This window comes from Paramacrobiotus metropolitanus, unplaced genomic scaffold (assembly GCF_019649055.1).
Source record: "Paramacrobiotus metropolitanus isolate TYO unplaced genomic scaffold, Prichtersi_v1.0 Parri_scaffold0000010, whole genome shotgun sequence".
Classification (NCBI taxonomy): Eukaryota; Metazoa; Tardigrada; class Eutardigrada; order Parachela; family Macrobiotidae; genus Paramacrobiotus; species Paramacrobiotus metropolitanus.
This window is the reverse complement of record NW_026570230.1, coordinates 466,585-482,950: the sequence shown is the minus strand read 5'-3', so window position 1 is coordinate 482,950 and position 16,366 is coordinate 466,585. Positions and strand designations below refer to the sequence as shown.

Here is a 16,366-nt window from a genome sequence, read left to right as displayed (position 1 = left end):
AACGATCCACTTATGATATGGTATAACAATATACACGGCGAGAGTCAAAATTAATAAAGTTTTAAGTATCTGTTCGGGTAACCACAAAATAAAGAAAATTCAAAACAACGCAGACACCAGGTCAAAAACGCGCCAGGGGGTTAAGCTAGGATTGTTATCCGTATTTTCATTACACACAGACATGCCATCATTTCCGACACAGCCGAGCACTGCGCAAAGCTTCCAGCGCTCGTTCAAAGTACGTGATCCAACACCGTCTCTGTCCATTCAACATTCGCCCGATTTTGTTCCCTCCTCAACCAGCGATTCAGCAATAGCTTCCCGTACTTGAGATACCACGCTCGTTCTTCGTCCTGTGCGCATTTACACCCATACCGAAAAGCACACATCCAAACCAGCATAAGCTGACCCATTCCGTCTAATCCATACAACCGCGAGTACTTAATTCTACAGAATGGCAAAACACACCGGTTAAAAATTTCAGCGTATGCCTCTTAAATTAACGATAACTTACTACTAAAGTTCAACCGAATTCTCCCTGGCGGGTGTCCCAGCTGATGGTGGGTGTTACCGCGATGATCCTGCGCGCCCTGTAACACCAGCTTGATAACGATCTGAATCAAATTACGTTAAACATGAGATTTCAACAATATATCTGTACAGTTGTTTCTAGAGCATTAATGCACAGCTTTTGTATGAATGCAGCGGGTACTCGTAAGCCCTTATTGTCATCACTCACCAGGAGCGGACACATTGCGCAGTATTCCCCGGTCCGGCACGACTGAACGCTGCTGCGCCGGTGCTGTCATACTCGATCGCCTTGGCGTGCAGTTTCAGATGCCAGTTGAGACTGTACTTGGAATTTGTCCCAAAATCGCACTGGTTGCAGTGCTCACTCCCCTCCCCGCCATGCATATGGTTTCCGAGGTGCTCCGTAATTTCCTTCGTTCGCTGCTTGGTCTGCGGGCACCGGGGGCACTTGTACTTGCGTGCCCCATTATCATCGCGCAGGGGAATGGGTGGGGTGCTGTCACCGTTCGCTGGTGGTGCAGGGCGGCGGTTGACTGGCTGACCATTGGCATGAGTGACCGGTGGGTCAGCCCAGGAGAGGGATCTCTTGGTGTGCTGCTCGGCAGTCCGCTTAAGCCGCTTCGGGGAGGGTGAACCGCCGTCGCCGGTTTCCGATCGAGCACGGCGACGCCCAGATGAACTAGCCTCGGCCAGCACACGCACTGTACACGATAACCACAACGTTACAGTTAGTGCAAAAGGACTGCGTATGTATACAATACGAATACAGCAAGATATTGTGGGCTCCGGAGGTGACACGCATGCATGCAGATATAAAATTTTACTCGGTAGTTACGATTACAGTAATATCATTACAAATACCAGACTAGTAGTCTTACCTTGCACGCAAGGTACACCGTATTTTGTATAGATATTTTAAAATTTTCTCGATAATGTACGAACTCAAGTAATCACTTTAACCACTGAGTAGCGTATCCCACCATATTCTCAAAGTATATTAATTTTTACGTAATATGAAAAATTAATATGAATCCTGCAGCTGTCTAGACTACACGTTTGGTTATTATTGTTACGTAATTTCAGTATCTTATGGACTTCGCGTATTACGAGTATTACTGCATTCGCGGAGTATCGCTCATTATTATTATTATTATTGTTATTATTATCGAACCAACAGTAGCCAAACTCCACTTGGGAGATTTTTAAGGCTATTGGAAATTATTTTTGGTATTTTGAAAATTTTATACTTTTTTTGGTTTGATTTTATGAGATAAAAGTTACTCATCTGGGAATCGACCCAGGCATACAGTTCAAAAGCCGAACGTATTACCACCAGGCTATGAGCAGATTAACATAATATATAATTAGGGCTGGTGTATCATGGCTCATGTATTCTGTTAAACTTCTTAGGCTTTTTTTTTAAATTTCCTGGGCTCATGGTTTATTAGATTTCTTTGTGGAATGCATGTGGCTTACATAAGGTACAATATGTACGCTATAGGAATACCATAAGGGTACGGCAGCGGATCATACAGAAATACTACGGTAAACAGCGACAGGATGCATGCCGGATATACGGAGTACTTAGGGATGATACGAAGAACATAGCAGAAGCCAGACATTAGAAAGATGCAACACGTAAAAAATACTGCCAGCTGGTTTACTGTAGTCTGTGGGGACAATTCACATTTTTGAAAAAAACTGATATGCCCCAAAAAATTAACGTGTACAAACTCGACCCTATCGTCCGGCGCTAGCTGCCTGTCATACTGCTGCACAATAACGAGGCGGTCAGCCTCAGTCGGGGTTGCTTGTTACCTGTCCTGTTTCCACCCGCGTTTGTTGTCACCTCGGCGCTCCCGGTTGCAGGCGATGATGAACTGCTTGCTGGGATACTGGCTGGATCCTGATGGATGCTCAGCAGGCTGTTCAGGCGGGCGACGATGGCACGCAGCGCGTCCTCCTGGCGTCCCGCAGGAAGCATCATCTGCACCGACACGATGATCTGATTGATCCTGTCGTCGAATGTTGCTTCAGCGCACATCGTAAACAAAAATTAGTTGTAAACTTGTAGATAAGTTGCAAAATTAGGCACAGAAAACAGACCGAGCACATAATCGCCTAATTTGTCATTTGGCAATGCGTAGCAAGTTCACTCATAGCACAGTACTCGTACAGATATTATGAGGTTGATTCGACCAGTGGACGTCGATTCTTTCAAGTTTCAATACCGATGCTGATTTGCCAGAATGTCAGTACAACCTGAATGATTCATCATACGTACGTGATACGAGCGCTCATGCCAATTGTTATTTAACTTTGTTCCAGATGTCACATTTTATACAAAAACATTTTTTTATCTGTTGCATATTCACAGTTATATTGTCAAGTTTGTCTGACCATTGTGGGTCGTGACATAGTCCATGCACACAAGTGTACAACACATCTACCGCTGTGATCCGTCCACTCTAGAGTAGACATCGTTAATTGAAGTTCCGGTACGGTACATTACTTTCATAATTTATTGTACTTGGTAGAAACCAATTTCGGAGTACTTTCACTGACATTTCGCGCACTGAAATGCAATTTTCTGTATCGTTTTCTCTTTTTAAAGCCGCTTGAAACCGGCAAACTGATTGTGCACAGCTGCGACAGTAACAACATCGATAACTTGAGAATTAAAGACATTTGTTACTTTCCGTAGTTATTTTATGCCAAAGATCTATTTCCAGTGGGAAGCAACAGCGGCGGAATTATCAAAACAAGTAACACAACCATTTTAGTTACATCAAGGTATATAGGGTAACCCTATATATCTTGGTTACACATTTCATAAATAATACTAGTACCATACAGGAATTAGTGCAAAAACACTGTCCAACCAAAAATTAGAAACATCATTTTCGATGTACGGCAAAGAAAACCACGAACCAGCGCGAAGGTTGTTCAGTTCAGCATAAAAACAGAATTCAAAATAACGGAAACACCGGATCGCGACGGTTATCCAGAACACAAGCCGCCTTGCTCCACTGTCAAATCCGAACACTTTCCCGAAAAAGTGTAGTCCAGAGGTCATTCTGGCTACAAATAATCAATTTCAAACTGCCGATCTTTTGCAAGTCCAAACTACCAATCACTTTCGTCTCAGACCAGTTTCAGATGTCTTCGTCCAGATCAAGTTCAGGAGCGCACTATAAAGAAACAAATTTGCAAATATAAATACGGGAATAAGCTTTACTGCTGTAAAGATTCGCCACATGAGAAGAGGTGGGCAACTATACATTCATCAAAACAAGTAAGTACCACAACTTACAAAAAGTTCAACAAAGCAGTCAACATCGGTGTCCGTTTTGACCATAAACTGCAGCAAAATAGTGCCGGTATCGTCAATGCGCAGCGATACTTTCTGGGCAATCTGCAGTGGTTTAATAGCGTTTTTCATCAATTTGGGCCTGTATCTGTAGGTGCCTTCTTTGATGCAGACAAAAGACTCAACCAAATCCGAATCTGGAAAAGAAACGAAATGAGAAACTAACAAAAATTGAACAACATTCTGAGGTTACAGCACTGATACGAGTATAAACACTTAGTTTTATAATTTGCATGTACCTTTATCGATGATTACTTCTGAAATAACGTTGTCGGATGTCGTCTTCAATGTCAAGTTTGCCGAGGTATTGCGCACGGAGATCTCGAAGGAATTAATAGGAAAGGCGAGAAGCGTGGTAAATGCATCACGAATACATTCATCCTAACAAAACAACCATTCAAAAAAGCTACCTATTTAACGGTAAAAGTACAATAAGAAATTAAAAAAATAATGTATTACACTGTTCACTGCATCAATGTGGAGCGTGGACTGTACGTGTAGTACAGATAGTCTAAAACGTTAAATGTCAAAATTAACTATGTAAAACACAAACTAATCCGACTAAATTCGAAACACAAAAGGAATCAGAACGGCAAAAAATGACTGACAAAACGTTTGGTGACCGAACTAACGTAGATAAACAACTATCAGAAGCTGCGAAATCAGAAGCCTCTTACAGTGGAGATGATGCGGCAGACGAGATCGTCAGTGTGAAAGGGGAACACATCATCCCTCCCGCCCTCCAGTGTGTTAATCTTGCATTCGGTAAAATGCCGGGCACCGGCCTCCGACAGCAGAACCGAAAAGGGCCGTCCAGCGCCCTGGTACGTCAGTCTTCCCGTTGTATCCGCAGGGCTCATACACATCTGCATGCATTCCTACAGAGATGAAATCCTTGTCAAAAGCTTTCCAAATTTAAAAAGACATGTAAACATACAGCAAATATAACAGTTAATAATCAAGCCAACACTGATTAGTAATACACTTTCTCATAATGACTGATTAGTGTATATCTATATATCTATATAAGCATAGCTCAATGCAGTTCGTAACATGTACAGTATGAACACTCACAACAAGAAATCCGGACACTGACAGCCATTTCCACTACTATAGCTTACGGTTAGCTTATTTACCTATAAACATAGACTTATCCAAGAAAAGCTCAAAACGTAACCAGTCGTAACTGAGATATCGAAGACTGTATTGCCCCTGCGGAATAATAGGCTGTGTACTGCACCTAAACCATTTCTAAAAAATTATCATTTACTGCCACTACAATAATTATAACGAAAACGAGCATACAGCGAGAAATTCACAACCAAAAAACAATGAAGTACTGCAGCCAGTGTACAGTACTAGACAGTCACTCACAACCAGGGTTTTGATTTTGATCTTGAAGTTGATGGCAGCTTTCGTTAGGTGATATCCACTAAACAGCTCTTTCTTCAGGTAAGTACTTCCCTGGAAACTTCCAACGTCTTCCACAGTAACGTGAATCCCGCGTTCCGTGATATGTAACGTAGCGAACTAAAACATGGAGCACACAAACAGGTCACGCCAATTCAAAGATTCAAGATTAGCAGCTGGCACTCACAAACTCACCAACTGCAGCATTACAAATTACAGTTTACACAGCTTAACACTCGAACATCTGTCATCGGTTTAAAGCAGCTGATTCCATTAATCATTGCATGTTCTGGCTTACCTCGCGAATCTGAATACATTTCAATATATTCACAACGGACTTGATGTTATCCATCTTGGCCACAAACACATAATCAGCCAAATTGAGGGGTTTCGGGTCGGGAACCGCGACTGGGGCTGGAGGAGTACCATCAATCGTTGTCATTGCAATATCAGCACTCTTGACTTTGCCAGGCATCCTGACTTGTAAATGTAACAATTAATTCCCTCGCATCCGGAATGAAAACCTAGAGCAGAGAAAACTATCCACTTCCTGACTTGTTGACCACTGGTAAATACAAATTAACTAGGAATCGCAAGTGCGCCATTAAAAGTATGAAGAATATTTGAAAAGTGAGAATACGTGAGATCGAGAAATTTTGAAAACTGAAAACCCAAACAAAAACAGTGATAGGTTGATAAATATGACGTAGGCGCCCCCTAGCAGGTCCGCATTGCGAAAGCCGCGGCTGCATGGGGGGTTAGCGCTGCGACAGGCCCTCAACCTCATGAGACTGGCGAAGTCCTCGTATATTTCCGTTATTTTTGTATAACTTTTTAACGTTGCCGTTATTTTTTTACAGTTTATTTATTTACAAGTTGAAACTTGAGAAAGCTGCTATTATAAAAATAATAAGCACTTATAAAAAAACTGCATGCGGGTTGTACTTCTTTTAAAATTTGTATAGCAGCCGAGGGAGGCATGCGAGAGTGTTTCGCCTAAAAGTATCCACGGTGAGTTCGTAATATCAGTCGAGTATCCCAGTATCGCAACTACAAGTGACAAGTCGCCAAGTGGCAAGTGCGTGACTTCGTACACTTCGACATTTATTGTCGTCGTTTTAGATTGGATCATTGGTCGGTTGACAGTTTTGCACAGTTTTTGCTTTGCACAGAAGAGTCGCCACGATGGACGAGGACGATGTTTCGAGGAATGGTTACAAATCGCTATTCATTCAGTGGCTGACGGAATGGAAAGAAGATGCTGCCAAAACCCAGAACAAAATGCAGTATTGCTATGCCAACGTGAGTAGGGCTCGTAAGCTGCTGCGCTATTATACCCGTGTACGTAGTAGCGTTTCTTTGAACTCCGAAGCAGAGCGGCAGCTGTCTGCCTGCGAGTCCACCATTTATCTGCAATCCTTTGTTTGTGTTTCAGGCGTTGCGATCGATTAAAAATTATCCGTTAGCACTGTATGATGGCTATGCCTGTCAGCCTTTGAAGAATTTCGGTCAGTTTCGAGTTTGGATGGTTTATCAAATTCAGTTTACTCCCGATTTTATTTTCGATTTTTATAGGGCCTACGACGTGTAAGAAATTGGAAAAGAAATTAACTGCCTACCTGAAAGAAAATAAAATAACAAGTAGGTCCCCCTTGATGGGCTTCCGCAGTCAAAATTATTTCATTCAAATTTTAATTAACATATTTGATTAAATACTAAAATTATTATTTGGTTAATCATTTAAATTTTAATCGTTTGGTTTCAAAGTTTTGTAAACCAAAACTCTGAAACATCAGCATTACGTATTCGATTATGCTGATGCTTTCTTCCGGTGGTAGGAATATCTCCGCCTGATCCGTTTTTGGCTGCCATATCCGGTGGCTCATCCGGTTCGGTGCCATCTGTTCGTCGCGCCAGTCCTTCCAAGTTTCCCAGCAAACGTGGCGGAAAGCCGAAGAATGCCGACGTCAACAGCGGAAAATCTCCGACAAAGCGTGCCAATCGTAAACGCAAATCCGATCAGATGGAGCAGGACGAGAGCGCCGATATCCTGGGTGACTTACCACCTCCCCGGCCGAAAAAGGCCAGAGCGCCGAAATCCAAGTCAACGGACACCATCACCCTCTCGTCCCTCTCTAGTGTCCCCTCCACCGGTTCGGGAAGCGGTATTCGGCCGGTGTCATCCAGCTCCGTGGTTGCGATGAGCACGGCGCGGATGGTGACCACCACGGTTAGAAGCCAACCGATCTTGACGATCGGGGGCGGCGGTGGATGTGTGGTTAGGACGTTTTCCTCGTCCAGCGTGGAGAGCATTCAACAAGTGGGAAAGCAGCGCTCCGCCAGCAGTGTACAGGACCGCGGTGTGGAGGAAGAACGGTTTGCACTCACTCCGGGGACATTTGATGTGATGTTGTGCGTGGATAATCAGGAGATACATGGAAATGGGTACGGCCAATTAGACGCTCGCATGCTTCCGACATTGACAAAATTATGGTTTTTATTATGCAAAATATTTTTTTTGCCTACTTCTTCCTTTGTCTGATGTTTGTCAGGTGCGCTGTATATCAATATTCATCGCCATTTTTCTACTTGCAGTTTCATACAGTACATTATAATTCGATTTTTTGCGATTATTGCCATTTGCTCACAATTTTCGTACATATTTATTAGTGTTGTTTATGGGATTTTATTTGGTTTTCCCCAAAATTTTTACACCAGTTTCACTGATTCCGGTCCCATTTTTTTCTGGAAACGTTAAACAGTTTATCTGTACATTGTTTTGGAAGCTAATTCTAAATAACCTCCAATTTTAAATAGATGTGTGCGATCAAAAACAGACGTGATTCTGGAGCTGAAGAAACACGGCGTCGCTTTCGATGTGCGCAACTTAAAAGTAGGCGACTTCCTTTGGGTTGCCCGCGAGAAATCGCACCTAGCAGTGGGAAGAAAGCCCCATGAACTGGTTTTGGATTTTATTGCGGAACGGAAGCGTGGCGATGATCTGGCAGTTAGTATCAAGGATGGACGGTACACCGATCAGAAGGTGATTGTCTGGTTCTTTTATAAGGTGAAGCTGCTTTCCTAGAGTAAGTTTTTGTTTTCCAGTATCGAATGAAAGAAACCACCATCAAGCGCGTTATCTATATCATCGAGGACTGTAGCCGTTTTATGAACAAAGGGTTACCGGATCAGGCGCTGATCCAGGCGCTGGCTAACATCAAAGTTCAGGATGGATTTGTTGTGCAAGAGACGGAAAATTTGAGAGCAACCGTGGAGTATTTACTACGAATGACGCGATATCTGGAACGAATCTATTCGGTAACGTCCATCTTGCTTGCATGCAATCGTACCAGTATATTTTTCCACTGGGATTTCGACTACAAACTTCCCGTAAAATTGTCCACTGTGCCGTTATTATGCCAGTTTAGAACAGCGTGTGTTTAGGTTAAGACGCTTCGAAGTACAACTTTCGCCGAGCGGTGGGAGAACGTTGTTGATCTGGATCTGAGCAGTGCTCAACAGGAACTGCTAAGCTTTGCAGGATTTTCTTCTGTAGCGAAGCCGAATCAGGTTGGCTTTTTAGTAGAGCATATTTTCTTTATACCTGTGCCGAGATGGTCAATGTGTACTGTACTGTTTAAACTTTACTCTGTAGGCTAAGACAGTGTCCCAAACGTTTCTCATGCAATTATTGGCATTGGATGGAATGTCGCCAGCTAAAGCTTCTGCTGTCGTTTCCGTTTATCCCACCATCAGAGCGTAAGTCGTGATTTAGCTTGCCGGTATTTTACCGAATGGACGAAAATCCGTTTATGCAGTTATTAGTTCGGCTCATTGTTGAAACGTATAAAAATGAGGCCCATATATCTGTGACGCATGCAGAAAAAAACTGAACTTTAAACTTCGAGAGATATCAAATAGGAGCACGCCACTGATGCCTCACATATTTGCATCGAGCGGGCTATTCTGAAAGCGCCAAAGCCCACTGCCATTTACCGTTTAACGTGCAGTCGGTACATCTTGAGATTAATTTGAAATCATATTACCGTGAAAAGTTATCGGTCGCAGTTCAGTCTATCATGCGAGTATTTACTAAGCTTGTAGCTTGCTTTAAATTAATTAAATACGCCGTTCGCCAGTTAATTAGCCAATGTTGGTACTAATTAATTACTTAATAAGTGATCTATTTTTATATTTAGTAGTAAAAACTAGAACTTCATTAGGTCAGAGACTGCATGCACACACAACTGCTGCAAAGCGCTGCGACAATCTTCTTAATGAGTAATTATTAATTATAGTAATTACCTTAATCAGTTTGCTTGGACGTACGCAAGGTAAACATCTAATTATTAAATTAATATCATTGTTAACTACTGTAGATATTAATACAAGAATTATTAATTAATATAGGAGTAATTAGTAACATATTATAATTACTGTACTAATTAGTAACATTGGTGGCTACTGTTATCATTAATTATTGTCGTAATTGTGCGGATCCAAGGTGTACAACACCGTACTTCCTGCACTGTATACGAAAAATATCCACAATTGGCGACTTTGGCGCTGGAAAAAGCTACTCTCGAGTAGCTTTTTCTAAAGCGACATTCAACATCTATTGGGGCGTGATCATCAACGCGCACAAAATTCATCATCACAATATGGACCAGTTATGACGCATTATCTTATCTCGGGTTTAGTCAACTTGAGCACCATATGCACGATGTGCAGGAATGTCGCAATGTGCAGGTCTAAACTGAACGCCACTATTATGTGTTTGATTATGAATGTCGTTCTGTATTGGTAACCTGTTTTATAGATTAATTGCTGCATACGACGCTTGTTTGACGCAGGACCAAAAAGAGACGATGTTGAAAGATGTCAAATTTGGACTAGGAATGAGGTAAGTTTAAAGTTTTGCTAATTAACTTTTGAGTTCTTCTGTGAAATTTAACAGGGCTCACGCTTTATTTTCTCTTCTCAGAACGATTGGACTTATATTGAGCAAAAAGGTATGCCGACTGTATTGCACGGAAGAAAGTTTCCGGATCTGAGAAAGTGGAAACCGATTTGTATCAAGGCTGTCCAAAATTTTGCGTTTTCTGTTCTTGTGTTGTAACAGACTCTGGCGAGGAGATCACGAGTGATGCTTTATTGACAAATAAAGGGAACAATGCTGCGTAATAGCAGGAAAAGCAAGAACAAAGCACTGATGGCTAAAAAAACAAGTGGTTGCTAACAGGGTTCTTGAGCGTCTGATGGCGTGAAAGGAATGCTGGCGGCAACCACGTGCTGTGTGCCATCAGCTGTGTGATGATGCGCAGACTGGACTCAATCCAACGCGAGCGTATGAACGCTGAGTAGTACTGCGAGAGAGGAACGAGAGAGCAAGTACTGCTCAGTGTGTGCGCCGCGTATATCCGCTTCAGCGGATGAGTGCAGTGCAGCAGCACACGTACGTACAGCGAGAGAGGCGATAACGGCATGCAATGGGTGCAAGTACGTCCTATGTGGACCGTACGCACCAGGCGCAGTCGTACGCCTCTGACATGCCTCTGGGCGGGAATCCGAGCTCCTGCGAAGGATGCTCCGACTCGGTACCGCACCAGTACCGCACAACTCTCCGGTTGGACCCACGTGGGGTCGCCGGTACGCGTCCTCTGGCAGTGGGAGTCCGGTGTCTGGTCGACCGTCCCTTCTTCACTTCCGAACCCATGAGTGGAAGCCACTCACGGCCGAGAAATCCGGAAGCCGCTCGGGCGTTTCGTTGGACCGGTGATGCTTCTGTTGGCTGGCTTCTTGCGTCTGTTGGCAGCGGAGAACAATGTAAAAAGGAAATGTAATGAAAATTTATGCAGCGCGAAAGAAAGTATGAAATAAAGTTTAATCACAATTCCAGTCAGCAAAAGGGGTTACAAAACAGATCTGTCAACGAGATCGAACTAGAAAAATACAATTCCGTTTGTTAGGAAAAATGCTAAAAAAATGCAAAAATCTGTCCGGGGGTCCTATTCCGACTAGGATGACGTCCACGGGGCAATTGGGTCTCCACGGGGTCTCCTGTCCACTTTCATCCGGTAAGTTGGGTCCGGGGCATCGGTTCCCGGGTTACTCGTCGTAACCGGTTACATTCACCGAGGTCGGATAAGCATGGTAAATACTTACTTCCGACCCGTATCCGTCCGTTCGGGATAGAGGCACTGTTGCAGGTGCAAATGCCGAGGCATCCTCTCTGAGTGGGGAATAGGGCCAAGGTCGGTTTGACCAAGGTCGGTTTGACCAAGGTCGGTTTGACCAAGGTCGGCCTACCGGTAAGTCGACCGGCGGCGGGGGTAATTCGGCTATGTTCCGAATTCCGAAAGTTCAGGTCGGAAAAGCTGTGTGTAAGTCGTGCGGCCTGTGTGGTCGTCATGTACAGCAGTTCCGTTAAAGAGTGGTCGGTTACAACCGTTCAATCTGCTACCACGACCTGATTTGGAGTAATCCGAATCGAACTGGCTCGAAGGTCCGATCAGAAATCATGGGTTTCTTCAGTGGAAGTGTCGAGTCGACTTCCATCCGATGTTTTCCGTTATTATCCGACCTATAGTCAAGGTCGGTTATCCTATCGGTCGGTGGTCGACTCGGGTTAACCTGCAATAACATGCCCATGTGGGGCTAAACAAGTTCCGTCAAGTCGAATTCGTCCACCGCAGACAGTTATGCGTCTTCTTCCGTCGTGTTGATTGAGTTAACCGACCCTTTGTTGGTCGGTTAACTTATCCAACTTCCGACTTGGTCAGTTGTCCAAGGTCGGCTTCGGAAGGTCGGATAAACTGTGTTCACCCGTCCGAAAGCTGGGTTCTTCCGTTAGAAGGTCGGTATACGACTTCCAGTTGGATTTGCCGACTTGTTATCGCGTTTTTCCGACCTCCTTTTGGTCGCTTCCGACCTCCGTTTTGAGGTCGGGTAGGCATATCAGTATTCCATGGTCGGCTATGTCCGACTTCCCAAGGTCGGATGATCTGTGTTTCCATCCGTCCAAAAGCGGAATTCTTCCGTTAAGAGATCGGTATTCGGCTTCCAAATGCTTTTGCCGACTTGTTGTTGCATCCTTCCGACCTCCGTTTGGTCGCTTCCGACCTTCGTTTGAGGTCGGGTAGGCGTTCTGCTTGATGGTCGACCTAGACAACTTATACCGTTACGCCCATTGTGGGGCTAGTCGGCACTTGTCAAGTCGACTTCTCTCTGACATGAACTCTGAGTCGGATCCGAGCTACTGTTGGCTAATTATGCCTCTGGGCGGCGGAGTCCTGCGAGGTAGGAGTTTCCTTGGCATCTGTTGGCCCGGTGACTGGCGCTTCATCATGCAGTTGTGCTCGCTTACAACGCTAAGGGTCTTGGTGGCCCCGGTTGACAAGACAAGCTCTTTGGTTTAAACTTCATGCACATGCAAATCCCTGAGGTCATCAGATCCGAATCTTCCGTTTTCTTATGTCGCGAACCAGAGACGCCTAGCCGCTTCTGTTTGGGGTAGACAACTCACGTCCACGGGAAAGTTTTTCGTTGCCGCGAACGAAGGACACGTGGCCGTTTCTGTTGCGGGCACGTGTTCCACGTCCACGGGGTTCGTCAAGGGGATGCAGGCCGTGTGTACTAACACGGTCTGCCTAGGATGTTCCATAGAAGACATGGGGAAGCAGGTCGCGGCGGAGTCGTTGGTACACCAGTAGCCAAATCACCGTCGCTGTTCCTCTTCAGGGAATGGCAGCACGTTCGAGACGCGCGTAGTCGTGGTCACCGATGAATCCGGCTGGTTTACCCGATATCCTCCGGGGGAGACTGCGGTTGGACTCCGGGTACAGGTTTCTAGTTGAGTTCCTGTAGATCTGGGTTCAAACGGAGAATCCGGTTGAACTGCCACGTAACTACTGCTAGCTTCCGTCCATTCTTCCTAGTCGACTTCTGTTGGCCGTTATGGTCGACCTGTGTGGTCGGCCATAATGTCGACTTCTCGTTGGTCGGCTACCATGTATCTAGTCGACCTGTGTGGTCGGCTATGATAGCAAGTCGTAGTTCGGCGATCTGCCTCCTTGTGCATCCATTCTGGGAGTGGAGAATTTCCACAACCGATCTTTGTGATCGGTTTGCAGAACCGACCTTTGTGGTCGGTTAGTGCAGCAACATCCGTTATGTCTCCAAGTTATGGGCGAAGTACAAAGTCGACCTTTGTGGTCGGCTCAAGTACGTATAGTCAAATCCGGGTCTTCCTGCGCTGTTGGCAGCTGGGCCGAGGGATATCCCCTGTTTACACTGGTGAAGGCTGCTCGGCTACCCGGTTCCGAAGTTGGCCACGGGTGCTTGGCAAACACGACGTGAAACGCGCGCAGTTACGTGTTTCGCGCCATGTTAGCGTTATCCTCTCAGTCTCTTCTCCGGAGTCGGTTGGCCGGAGTAATCTTCGTAGCTGATCGTGGTTAATGGCGCGGTCTGTACCATGTAACCTTGATCGTATGATCAGCTCCATGTAACGCGGATTGGGGCTTCTGTTGGCTCCAATGGTAGCAGAACGTGGTTCGCGATATGCTATCTTAGGCCGGGGCGTCTGTTGGCTTTAGGTCGTAGCAGATGTGGTTCGCGATCTGCCGGTGCCATACTGGGGAACTGAGGTCGGTTTGCTCGGTTCAATCCAGGTGATTCCTCGGAGGACGTACCGGTACGGTGAAAGAAGCCGGCTTGTCAGGTCTAACCACTCGTATCCGGGTCAAACCAAAGAATCCGGCTGGCTTGAGTAGTCAGCGTTCTGGCAAAGTCATTGTTGACGTCCGCTGTATACATGGTTAGTCGGTTTCTGTAAAAAAAACTAAGGAAAAATGTCCATTCCGAAGTCGTTTCTCGACGATGCTGTTTCTCAGCTAGACTGGTTCCCAGTCAGGTCGGTTCTCGACCATGCCGTTTCTCGGCGTCAAGTCCCCTTAGATGTTCCAAGTGGGGGATCGAGTTCCAATGTGGGAACTCGATCTTAACTCAGTGGGACTTCGACGGGTTTATCGGCGCCGAAGTAATCTTCTCCGTCTTCGTCGTCCGGGCGAGGTCGGTGGTGTGGCCGCAAGGTCGGGTCCATGGGTTTACAAGTCGCCGGGCCACTCCGTTGAGACATATCGTCAGTCTGATCCGTTTCCTGGCCGAGGCGATCCGTTCTGCCCTCCTTCGATTCCTTGGCCGCCTGTCTGCGGAGCCTCAACGCGTACGGGTGTGCGCCGGGTTCTATTTCGTCCGATATCCAAGTTTCGTAAGGCGCCGAGTTGAATCCGCTAGGCAAAGTCTTTCTTTCACGGTACCAGCTGATAAATCTGGTCGCGTCGTCGCTGGGATCTACGTGATCCTCACGAAAGGCGTACTTTGTCGCATACCGTTCGTGGGTGTACAGCAAGTCGCGCATCCAGACGGCGAGGATAACGCTTCTCATCGGTGTGCCGAGTTGGGCTACGAGGGTTTCCAAGGCCTCTGGTATCATCTCGGTTTGGTACAGACCGTACAGAGTATAATGGCAAAAGTAATTGCCATGCCGTGCTGCGAAGATGAATCGCAGGAATGCCGTGACTCCATCTGGGGCGAGGTCGATCTCCCCTTCTGGAAGACACTGGGTTAAGTCCAGTGCTGCCCGAGCCGCGGTAATTACGAAGGCTGGGTGTGCGTCCGTTATGACGAACTGGGCAATACTCTCCAACTCGTCATGGGGGTATTCCCGAGCTCCTAGTTAGCTCGCACGCGTTCTGTCCGGGCTGTAAAGCGGTACGTTCAATAAGACCGGATCGGTCATCGACGGTAACGCATTCGATCGGGTGTATGGATGTTCAACATTCTGTGCTGTGTGCGCAGACAGGATGAAGTCAGGTTGCCACTGATGTTGTTCGAGCAGCGTCTGATATCCGGATCGAACGAGGAATTCCGAAGGTTTTCTACCATCCGCCAAACCTGTGGGCGTTGTCGTTCCTCGTAGTTCATGGTATTCATGATAAAGTTCGTTCGTTCTGTCGGATGATGCATGACGACTTCAATTCCCTGTTGTCGGGCATGGTCGTAGCGAGGGTCTTCTCGGGCCGGCACTTTTACTTGTGGTAGTTGTGCCATCTGGTCGGCCACATCGACATCCATTTGCTCGGGTTGAGCCGCTAGTTCAGCTTGGATTTCTCCCGCCGGTTCTGCCTGATGGGCTTCCGGCTGCTGCTCGGGTAGGACAAAGTTACGTTTAGACTTATTTGTTAAGTCGACCGTAAGTCCGATTCCCGTTTCTCCAGATCCAGTCCGTTTTCCTGGTGGAGGTCTGGTCGGTTCTTTCCCAACTTGGCGGATAACCGCTCGTTGCTCTTCGATTCTGTCTCGAAGATCAACAGGACCAATCCTGTGTCGGAGGTCGTGTCCCGCGAGGTTTTTGTCAGGTCGGCGCTGCTGCTGTTGAGCCGCCGATTGAGTCCGAGTTCCATGAGTTCCATGTTGGGTAATCTGCTGAGAAACAGTTGGACGAGCCTGTGTGACTGCTGGCGTGGCCCTATGTGGGATTGCCATCAACTGTTCCTCAGTCGCCGGGACAAGGGTAACCGGCCGTTGGGTTCCATCCGGCATATTCATCATCATCGTCACCGATGCGCCCGTCATTGGTCGGTGTGGATCTCCGACGAAGACATCACGTATGTTGTGCATCAGTTGCTCGGTATCCGAGCGACCCTGTGTGGGTGCTGGTAACCGAATCTTTATTTCCGGTTCATGGTCGGTCGGTGGGGGATGGACTTTCATTGTGGCCATCCGTTCCTCAACTTCCCTGTTCTTCTTCTGATCCTCTAGTTGTCGGTTAACGTCCTGCATCTGGCGATACTCCCACAGTCTATCTGTTAAGACTGGTGGTCGAGTTCCTTCCCATCTCGGGTCGCGACTTCGTTGTCGCTGGATTATGGCCAGATTATCCTGTTCATGCGACTCTAGTTGGTCGACGAGGTATTCTCTGCCGGCCAGGTACCGATATGCGCTCAAGTTACCAGCGACAACATTAATGTAAAGTGCCGCTGCCTGAGCTCG

General features: G+C 46.2%; 3 protein-coding genes across 5 annotated transcripts; 1 reads left to right on the top strand and 2 right to left on the bottom strand.

Moving 5' to 3' along the window:
* Positions 1–145: 145 nt before the first annotated feature.
* On the bottom strand, positions 146–2,575 carry LOC129583433 (uncharacterized). The gene is made up of 4 exons (XM_055475230.1): positions 2,350–2,575; positions 740–1,232; positions 515–590; positions 146–447 (listed from the first exon to the last, which is right to left on the bottom strand). Exons 1-3 carry the CDS (start codon positions 2,573–2,575, stop codon positions 524–526), a joined length of 786 nt encoding a protein of 261 aa, XP_055331205.1. The 3' UTR covers positions 146–447; positions 515–523.
* A 587-nt stretch (positions 2,576–3,162) lies between these two features.
* Positions 3,163–6,488, bottom strand: LOC129583225 (cell cycle checkpoint protein RAD1-like). Its single transcript, XM_055474932.1, has 6 exons — positions 5,610–6,488; positions 5,276–5,431; positions 4,579–4,779; positions 4,141–4,282; positions 3,845–4,038; positions 3,163–3,722 (listed from the first exon to the last, which is right to left on the bottom strand). The coding sequence occupies exons 1-6, from the start codon at positions 5,784–5,786 to the stop codon at positions 3,687–3,689; spliced, it is 906 nt and encodes a 301-aa protein (XP_055330907.1). The 5' UTR covers positions 5,787–6,488; the 3' UTR covers positions 3,163–3,686.
* On the top strand, positions 6,113–11,072 carry LOC129583224 (crossover junction endonuclease MUS81-like). Of its 3 annotated transcripts, none has more exons than XM_055474930.1 (11): positions 6,113–6,322; positions 6,484–6,613; positions 6,747–6,819; positions 6,887–6,952; positions 7,150–7,756; positions 8,129–8,354; positions 8,417–8,629; positions 8,756–8,881; positions 8,967–9,070; positions 10,131–10,214; positions 10,296–11,071. In XM_055474930.1, the coding sequence occupies exons 2-11, from the start codon at positions 6,497–6,499 to the stop codon at positions 10,363–10,365; spliced, it is 1,686 nt and encodes a 561-aa protein (XP_055330905.1). In that variant the 5' UTR covers positions 6,113–6,322; positions 6,484–6,496; the 3' UTR covers positions 10,366–11,071. The 3 variants fall into 3 exon arrangements, with proteins under 3 accessions (XP_055330905.1, XP_055330903.1, XP_055330906.1); XM_055474928.1 differs by having other exon boundaries at positions 6,434–6,613; positions 10,296–11,070; XM_055474931.1 differs by lacking the exon at positions 6,113–6,322 and adding an exon at positions 6,344–6,389 and having other exon boundaries at positions 10,296–11,072.
* Positions 11,073–16,366: the final 5,294 nt, after the last annotated feature.